Source organism: Gymnoscopelus braueri (genome assembly GCF_963280865.1).
Source record: "Gymnoscopelus braueri genome assembly, chromosome: 9".
Classification (NCBI taxonomy): Eukaryota; Metazoa; Chordata; class Actinopteri; order Myctophiformes; family Myctophidae; genus Gymnoscopelus; species Gymnoscopelus braueri.
The window spans coordinates 29,328,374-29,338,559 of NC_137610.1; the positions used below are offsets into that span (position 1 = coordinate 29,328,374).

General features: G+C 41.5%; 1 protein-coding gene across 1 annotated transcript; it reads left to right on the top strand.

The window, feature by feature from the left end:
- Positions 1-8,260: 8,260 nt before the first annotated feature.
- On the top strand, positions 8,261-9,821 carry LOC308092256 (kelch domain-containing protein 3-like; the record flags this gene model as incomplete). The annotated part of the gene is made up of 3 exons (XM_080438101.1): positions 8,261-9,124; positions 9,331-9,511; positions 9,709-9,821. The coding sequence occupies 3 exons, from the start codon at positions 8,261-8,263 to the stop codon at positions 9,819-9,821; spliced, it is 1,158 nt and encodes a 385-aa protein (XP_080294227.1).
- Between the last annotated feature and the right edge of the window lie 365 nt (positions 9,822-10,186).

The window sequence follows — 10,186 nt, forward strand, 5'->3', positions numbered from 1 at the left end:
GAATCTTTGGTCTCCTTTCTACAACACAAATGAACAATTTCTCTATTGTAACTTGCCTGACAAGGACATAACGCCATAAAGGGGAAATGCTGTATATCAAAATGTTCTACAATAGGGCTGTCGAGACTTCTCAGTGAAGGAGGACACGGCTATCGGAGACATCGTCAAGTTATCTCATTGAAAGCAAAAAAAATAAAAAAGGATCAGGGATACCTCCAGCAAAGAAACAGCAAAGAAAGTTGGCTTCAACTTCAATCTTAACGAATTCTTAGACAATGATCCCATCAATTGTAACATTATTTAAGAAAAAGTGCTCATGGTAAGCAGTTTGCTTCTTTGCCCTTTGCCCAGCTGTCTGAAAAAACAGCTCCATTAGCAATACAATGCAGATGAATATACATTTAGCTCATTGACACACAGCACTGTATGTCCCACAGTGGTAACATTAGGTCAGAGACTAGCCATAATAGAAGATGTAAGCCCCCGTAAAATCCCCTTCACTGTCAGCAATAATGTACAGTAGCTTCTTCAAAGGAATTAGAATTGCAGGTGGAAAGGACATTTATAAGATGAGACAACAGTGGCCTAACACTGACATGTCAAAGAGGGAAGAGGGGAATTAAGGCAAAGTAAAAGGAACAGACATATCAGAATAATGTACTCATGGCTTCCCTGTCAAGCTTCACAGTGACCAGGGTTCTGCTTATTATAATTTCCCCGCAAGATTTTATTTGAAAATAGCCGATCTACAAGCTCACAACGCGACCCGTTGTGAGCTTGTAGATCTGCTATTTTCAAATAGCTCATGTATATGTTAAAGTGCTCATGTGCAGTGGCCCATAGTCGCTTCTTTTGGGCTGGTTTTCCTAGACCTGGTTGCTTGTTTCTCTCACAGAATCTGGCAACACTGACAGTGACACTTTTTTTGCCAAAAAAAGAAACACTATTGCTTTGCAGTGTCATCATCAAGCTCACTTTCATGCTAATTGCTGTCAAATACTTTCCCCAGTGGTCTGTAAAACGTTGCCTCTTCTGTCTGGGTGCGAAAAAGCAAACAGTTTTACACAAGGCAGCTGCTGGTGCCATATTGTGTGTGTGAAAGATAGGACAAGACCAGATGGAAAGTAGGCAGGTTTACGGTAACAGAAAGGTGTGTCTCTTTCGCAATCTTGCAGCTGTAAGCTCACTGGCAGCTGCCGATCGAGCCGTGCGCTGTGTGTGTTGTACGTGCACAGAATTCCTGGCCCTGTGAGCGAGTGCCAGTGGTGGAAAAAGTACTCTCATTTTTTTACTTAAGTAAAAGTATCAATACTACAATGTAGAAATACTCTGTTACTCTTGTTAAGTAAAAGTCTGGAATGCAAAATTGACTTGAGTAAAAGTACAAAATTATTGGTACCAAAAGTACTCATTATGCAGAATGTCCCATTTCACAAGTTTTCAAATGTATAAAATGTCAGATCTACAAGCTCACGCATTGTGAGCTTATATATCTGCTATTTAAAAATGGCTGAAATGTATATAGGTGTATATGTTTTGTAATAATAATCCAGATCTACAAAGTAACTAGTAACTAAAGTTTTCAAATTGTAGCGGAGTGGTAAAAGTACAATATTTGCCTCCTGAAATGTAGTGGAGTAGAAGTAAAAGTACTGAAAATTGGAAATACTCCCGTAAAGTAAAAACAACACCTCAAAATTGTACTTGAGTACAGTACTTGAGTAAATTTACTTAGTTACTTTACACCACTGGTGAGCGCACTGCAGTGTCCTTGGTGCCGAGAGAAGGGAGTGGAGGAGGAACCCATTAGCGAGATGGAATACCCCACAACGCGGGAACATGCTTTAGGCTGTGAGACTTGCACACACACAGAAACACACAGGGGACGAGGACTAGGACAAGCTAGGTATTGAGAACTGGAGAGTTTGCACTTGTTTTCCAAGAGTGTTAACCGTGAAAGTCAAGATGGTGGTCAAGCACCACAGAGGGCCCTGCTGCTATCATCCTCAGTTATCAGCAATAATATTAAAATGTGCTGAGTTGTTGTAGCGAATTAATTCCCCTTTTCCAATGGCCTATGGAGGTTTAATTGCGTGTTCAGACCATAGCTAGGAGTGTTCAATCCCATCCGGTGTTAGTGAGACTGAAATAATTGGCCCAGTGAGTAGTGAAATCACACATACGTTCTCTCTCCTTTCTCCCTTATATCCAAAAGTGAGGGCCAAAAAAAAAGGAGCAGGGAGCAAAGGGCGTTTTTTTTTAACAGCTTCTTGCAGTACAAAGGGGATTTAATTGGACCTGGAAGGCTTGAGAAGTGGCGAAGATCAGATATGGTAGAGAGAGCACAAGTCAATGTTCTGCCCGGTAATAAAGGAAAGGGAGACCCTTCTAATCACCAACATATAGTAGCAAATTCTAGGGGAATGAGGGAGAGAGAAAAAAAACACATCGCCTCTTAAATAGTGAGGCAAGGTCAAGGGTGCCAGCCCGTACCCGTATCACTAGAGTGAATTCAAGTTAAATATATAAGGGATCCCACCCTGCTTCTCGAACTGTTACTACTGGCTTAGCTCCAATCGGAACCTCTCCCTCCGCTATATAGCTCCGAGATGAGGTTCCACGCAGCTCGGTGCCGTTTGAGCAGGACATTTTCGAATATTTTCCACTATGCATGATTCTTACCCTTTTCCGCACCTCGTATCCAAAAAGTAAAAGGTTTTCTGCACTGCTCTCAGATGTATTAACTTCTAGCGGAAAAGAAAAATCTAACTGATGGGATGAAACAAGCGTTTAAATCGCTTAAAATGTCAGCCTGTGTGCAGTCAACCCCCGTCCGCATGCGCAGTACTGCTCCCGTAAGATTGCATTGGGAAGACATGGCCACAGCGATTTAAGCGCTTATTTCAACCCGTTAGTTCGATTTTTCTTTGCCGCTAGAAGTTAAAACATCTGAGAGCAGTGCAGAAAACCTTAACTTTTTGGATACGATGTGCGGAAAAGGGTAAGAATCATGCATAGTGGAAAATATTCGAAAAATATCCTGCTCAAACGGCACTGAGCTGCGTGGAACCTCATCTCGGAGCGGTAGCGGAGGGAGAGGTTCCAAATGGGGCTACCACTGTCTACTGGCTATACTGTATGTGATGTTTTCTGTTTTCGTCTTGAGCAGTCTTGACTCTTTGAGCTGATGTGACGTGATATAAATTGTGATGGCTCTGTCTGCCTTCTCTCACAAAGGACAGGCGAACCCCCCGCCTGTGTCAGTCTCTCTCCAGGTTGTCATGGTAACAGTTGCCTTACGGTCAAATCCCCCACCTGTACACAGACACTTCGTTGTGGTTGAAACCACACCTTAACCGTGGTGGTGGTGGTGGTGGTGGTGGTGGTGGAGGTGGAGGTCATGTGCACCGCGTTCTGTCTATGAACTGTATTTACTAACTAGATAGAATGTTCAGTACAGTTTTAAGTTGAATTGTTATTGCACTTGTTAACTTTGTATCGTTACAAACAGGGAGGAAATAAAGTTTTATCTTTTACGGTGTGTTTACATTATTTGTGTGAGATAATTATGCTCTTTGTGTCTTTTCATATAATTGTTTAAGCTGCAGAATTATTTAGGACGATAAACCACTATTTCATCTGTATGGTAGAGTATGTTAATACATTATAACTAACTAACACAACTGCAGCTGTTGGAGATGGTCTCCCTGCTCTTCTATTGCAGTGGTTCTCAACCTGTGGGTCGAGACCCCCAGGGGGGTCCCCACAAGATGACAGTGAAGTGACAATTTAAGGACTTTTAAGACCTTTTTAATACCTCAAAAAAGAAAAAGACCATTACTGCATCAAAAGTAAACAACAACACTATACTATAAAAACTGGTCAAACATTGGCCAAATTGGAACCGAGTCAAACTAAATGTAATGCATCAACTCCTACATTCCAAGTGCTTATGGTGGGGGGTCCCCGGTTCACATATGATTATTTTGGGGGGTCACGGACTGAAAACAGTTGAGAACCACTGACGTAGGGAACCAGGGTTCAAATCCCAGGCATAGGATTTTAAAGGTATACATTGCAGCTTTAAAGCCATGTCTCTAAAAGACGTTTTAGATGTTTAGAATGTACGTTTATTATGGCAATTATATGGCAAATCATTTCAACAATCCTACACAACAAGGCAAAGACCTACCACAGCTCGCATCAAAGAATAGAGTGAATCCTATCCAGCTTCATACAGGGTAACACTAGACTTGACAATGGCCTAAGTCCTCTTTAATAAAAAGGAAACCTTGCATAACGTGCTCATAAAGAGCTAACATCCTTTAAGTAGACACGATGCTACAGTGAGTTTGTACAATAATTCTTGGGTTAATGCACTGTACCTTAATACATAGTTTATCTTGCTGGAACAAAGCTATTGCAATGAGAACCCTTATTAAGCCTATAACTAGAAGGTAAGTCTTGCTTGATAAATAGTCCCCAAGTGGTATAGTACCACAGCAATATGAATCCAAATAAGGCATAATAACCATACGTGATTTACAATAACCCATTAAAATAAGTGTTAAATAGCTCTATATATTCTGATAGCACTCATTGGATATAGAAGAGTGTCTGTTCAGTAACATGAGTCTCCATGTCTCTCCAGCTCTTTATCAAACAGAAAATGCATTTTCAGGTCGGGATACCTATTTTATCCAATCAGGAGAGAGAACTTGCACAGAATACAGCTATAAAGCTGAACAAACACTCTATAGCAATGCTTACTGAGAATATAGTGCTTTAACAAAAACAAAACAAAATTAACCCAAAGGAAAAAAAATACGTTCATTGTGGTGGCCTTTAGTATGACAATCCAAAACGTTTCTGGTGGGAGGAGCCATCATTAAGTCTATAAGAATGACAGGGGCAGTGTGGGGGTCACGACAGAGACAGGCAGAGTCAGACCAGAGACGGCCAATGTCACGCCTCGACACCTTTGTTTTAAAGAAGACACCTGCCACAGTTTGATTGTGTCAAAGTTCAATGCACCCGAGGGTGAAGTGCCTTGAGATTGAGTCCTCACGACAACTTTTGAGCGTCTCTAACAAGCTCCAACTTCTCGTCAAACCTCAGTTCACATCTGTCTATCATTCCGCTCATGCCTGAGCTCATCAACAGTACCTCCACCACACATGTCGTCTGTCTGTCAGTCATTTCCCCCTTTCCTCCACCTCTCTGTATCCCAATTATCTGCCACTGTTCAATATCCTGCTATCATTGAGGAAGCAGACAGGGTCACATTCTGCCGATGTACATCCATTAAAACACAATTACAACTAGAAGCAGTGTTCCTTGGTATTTTTGGAGGTTATGACTTATTGAACATGAAGCAAAGTACAAATCAAACTCCACTCCACTCCTTGGATCCAAAGTGTACCTGAGTTTTTGATACCCGCATTCGTGAAGTAGTAGCACTCCTCAACTAATCTAATGGTATTTTCAGTCTATATACATAATTAACCATAAACTCTTTTACAAGAACATGGCTGCCACAACAGACTTCAGACAACAAACAGTCTGGACAGCTCCGCGGCCCTCACACACCTACGTATGTCGCTCTTCTGCTGTCGTGGTTTGCCGGCCGACCGGTGCCATATTTAGTCACGAATATCAACGCAAACTCCATATATGGTATTGCTAGAGCCCCATATTATGGCGCTGACTGATTAGTTTGGACCTGATGCCATGACGACACATTGAGATTAAACGACACACTCCATAGTTGGGCGTTCATATTCATACATAAATGATGATCTGCGACAGACTATTTAACCAAGAGAGTGGCATGGCGAAAGGATTTAGCACTCCATAGCCAGATGGTTGACAGGTGGAAACTGTACTGTCTGGTCGTGTGACTTTTGATACATTGCTTGCCTTGCTCAGCCTTGGCTATGCAACCGCTTCTTATATATATATAGAAGGTGGTATTTACTGTGACCCAAAGATGGGTCCCAACCCATTGTTTGGGAAGCATTGTACTATGCCATTCTATTTAATAATAATAATAATAATAATAATAATAATAATAATAATAATAACTAGAAAGTACTGTTCCTGAAGAAACAGTGTGGGATCGCTAAGAATGTTGCTGGTATTGAGTATTGATAGTGTTAGTAGTGTTATAGGTTTGAAAGGTTTGAAAGGTTTGAAAGGTTCTAAAGGTTCTAAAGGTTCTAAAGGTTCTAAAGGTTCTAAAGGTTTGAATGGTTTGAATGGTTTGAAAGGTTTGAAAGGTTCTAAAGGTTTGAAAGGTTCTAAAGGTTCTAAAAGTTCTAAAGGTTTGAAAGGTTCTAAAGGCTTGAATGGTTTGAAAGGTTTGAAAGGTTCTAAAGGTTCTAAAGGTTTGAAAGGTTCTAAAGGTTTGAAAGGTTCAAAAGGTTTAAAAGTACAAATTATTAAAAGTACTCTTAAGTATTGTTACTCAATGTATTTACTTTAAATTATTTTTAGTCACTTTATTTACTTTAAAGTATTTTTTACTAATTTTTACAACTTTTAAGTATTTTTACTCTTTTTATCAACTTTTAAGTATTTTTACTATTTTTTTCAACTTTTAAGTATTTTTACTAATTTTTTGTACTTTTAAGTATTTTTACTCAATATAAGTACTCTTAAGTATTTTTACTCAAGGTATTTACTTTAAAGTATTTTTAGTCACTTTATTTACTTTAAAGTAGCTTTTACTAATTTTTACAACTTTTAAGTATTTTTACTCTTTTTATCAACTTTTAAGTATTTTTACTATTTAAAAAGTGAAATATCTCTAAAAGTACAAATTATTTCAAAAATTCAAATGGTAGCCAATATGTCCTAAGTAGGCTGAAGTTATAGAGTTGGAACAGAGTTTCTAGCTAAAAGTATGAATTTCCCCATTGAAATGAATAGGAGTTTTTTAGAAGTAAAAAGTGAAATATCTCTAAAAGTACAAATGATTAAAAAAATTCAAATGGTAGCCGATATGTCCTAAGTAGGCCGAACGTTGAAGAGTTGGAACGGAGTTTGTAGCTAAAAGTATGAAGGACTAGTTAGCCGCCAAAAAACGGGCGGAATATATAATAAATAGTGGCAATAACATTAGTGTGATCGCTTTAGCGATCCCACAATAATAATATCTGGAATGTAGTGCTTTTCTAAGACATCAAAGACACTCTATATGTGTGTGTGTGGGAGGGCCAGGGGAGGAGGGAAAAATAACTCTGATAAGCAAAAAGATAAGAATTAAAAGCAATAAAACGCAAAAAATAAGAGTTGAAATCAAAGTCAACTCGGAAAGGCAATTCTGAACAGGTGTGGGTTTCAGGTCGGTTTTGAAGGTAGGGAGGGAGGGGGCTCTCTGATATGTTTGGGGAGTGCTGTCCAGAGGGAGGGGGCGGCCACAGAGAAAGCCCTGTCGCCCCAGGTTCGGAGCCTGATCTTGGGGACCTCCAGGAGGCCGGCATCACTGGACCTGAGGGAACGGGACGCAACATGCGGCTTGAGGAGGTCAGAGAGGAAGGGGGGAGCCAGGTTGTGTGTGAGTGCCTTATAGGGCTTTCACCACCACTAGTCGACTAGTATAACCACTAGTCGACTTTGTTGGTACTAGTCGAATAGTTGGGGGAAAAAAAGGGTTTTTGTTTTTGTTTTGTTTTGTAATTTGTTTTAATGCCATAGTAATGGCCCATCTTACTATTATTATTATCCTCCTGACTTAATTTTTTATCAAAAGGGGGTAAAAAAGTATGCCCAATAAAAGCCTATTATTGGGCAATGGGGATCCTTGGAGACGCTGCTGTGGTGCTGTGCTGCTGTGCCAGAAGCGCTTCCCTTAAAACGCCATAAAAATAAGGGCAGGAGGATAATAATAATAGTAATATAGTTGTAGGATGGCATTAAAACAATGCCCCCCCTTAATTTTTTTTTTTTTTTTTTTTTGTAATGTAAATTTCGACTAGTCGACTACTACTTGGTCAAATGAGTCGACTAGTAGACATCATTAGTTGTGAATGCCCTAGTGCCTTATAGGTAGGGGTGAGCATTTGCCGTATTAGGCAGATTAACAGGCATGGTTTTCACGGATTGGCCAACCCAACCCATCGTCTTCGCAGATTGGCCAAGCTTTGCATGACGTTTGTTGCTACCTTACCAATATAAGTGATAGCGCGCTTTATAAATATGATTTCACAAGGCAGGATTTGGCAGTCGCCTTTGACTCACTGTGTCGCTGCAGTGGAACATGTTGCGCTGGACAGTGCATCTGGAAGGATCAAGGATACACCTTCCTGCTGCTGTGGCAGTGGGACACAAGGTGTATTCGTTTGGAGGGTACCGTGACAAGATCAAGGGTCAAATCGAGGTGCACGTCTTCAACACAGTGTCTTTGGACTGGAGGACGTTGCCCCCGGTGACAACCGGAGGAGAACCCGGCTGCCCTCCCCTCGAGGTTCCCTCCATGCGCTACGGCCACACAACCGCGCTGATAGGGGACATCGTCTACATATGGGGAGGGTACAACTACACGATGAACGAGTACTGCAACATGCTTTATGCATTTGAAGTCAACACCCACAGATGGTTCGAGCCGGAGGTTTCAGGGGCCGTTCCGGGCGCGAAGAGCGCCCACTCGGCATGCGTCTTGGGGATGGCCATGTATATCTTCGGAGGATACAACAAGCAGACTAGATACACCAATGACATCTATAAGTTGGACACCACCACAATAGTCTGGTCTTTGATTAACACCAGAGGCACTCCGGCGCCTTATTCCTTATGTCACTCCGCGACCATCATCGGGACAAAGATGTTTGTATTTGGGGGCCGAGGGGAGCAGGGCGAGGACCATTATAACAACATCAAAGTGTTTGACACAGAGACCAACTGTTGGCTGAACACGCCTTCCGCACAGCCTCTTCCGGAGGGACGCGGGGGTCATTCAGCCTTCGTCTACAACGGAGAGCTGTACCTGTTCAGTGGCCACAACTTTCAACTGGACCAGACCTTCAATGATCTGTGGAAGTTCAACCCGGAAACGTTCTCCTGGAAGAAGGTGGAGCAGAAGGGGAAAGGCCCTTGCTGGATGTATCGGATGTGCTACTGCGTGGTGGGAGACTGTGTCATCCTCTTTGGAGGATACACACCCGATGACCTGTACATCTTAGACTTAAGTCCTAGTCTGAAGACGTTATCCAAGCTAGCAGTAATTCAGCACGGTCTGGAGAAATCGGAACTCCCGCACGACATCTCGTGGGAACTGGCAGCCATGACAAGCAACAGCAACAGGAAAAAAGAACAGCCCTCTAAAAACAGATGAGAACGGAAGAGAACGAGTTCCAGGCAATGGAACAGAAGGAAGGGAAAGACGAGGAGACTGCCGTCCTTACAAAGGCTCCCTTTATTGAGACGGGAGAGGAAGCAGGGCACAGGAATGTGCTCAGTGATACCCAACCAGAACTAAGCATCATAAAGGAGATAAAGAACTACAACAACAGTGACTGCTGGCAGACATTTTGTTTGTGATTTGATGAGAGGCAAAGGAATTATGAAAGACTTCAGGAAACAGATATTTATAAAAGGAGAACTGAGAGTGGGAGAGGAAAATGGCTGAAAGGAAGAGACCTTTGTGTTTTTTAATGTTTATTTTTTCATGTATTTATTTTTTTTGCGTCTTTTTATTTGACTTCCCAGGAAAGTTCTGCCCCTTGCAGAATCTTTCTATTTCCATTGACAAGACCCTGGTGGTCCCTGTTCCAGCTGCAACCCTATCGCCAGAGGAATCGTTGCTGAGAAACGTTCAATGACAACATTTCTGGACCACAAAAACCTAACATTTTTAAGTATGTTGCATTTCAACGTTTAGGTTTATGGTTAGGTTTAGTGGTTAAGATTAGGGTTAGGTTTTGTTAGTATGTAACATAAAATCGACGATTGACTTTACATGGTTCTCATATGTGGACCACGTTCACATGCAACGTTTTTGGGATAATTTTTTTTAATCACTGTACGTTTCTGCAAAACGTACTGTGACATTTTCTCTGGCGACCAGAGGCTGCCAGCTGACAAGACTCTGAGAATGGTCCCTAGACAGTCAACTGTCCTTCAAGGCATATTATTATCGCAGCGATCACTCGATCCTGTAGGTTTGCTCTGTGCATTAATCAATCAA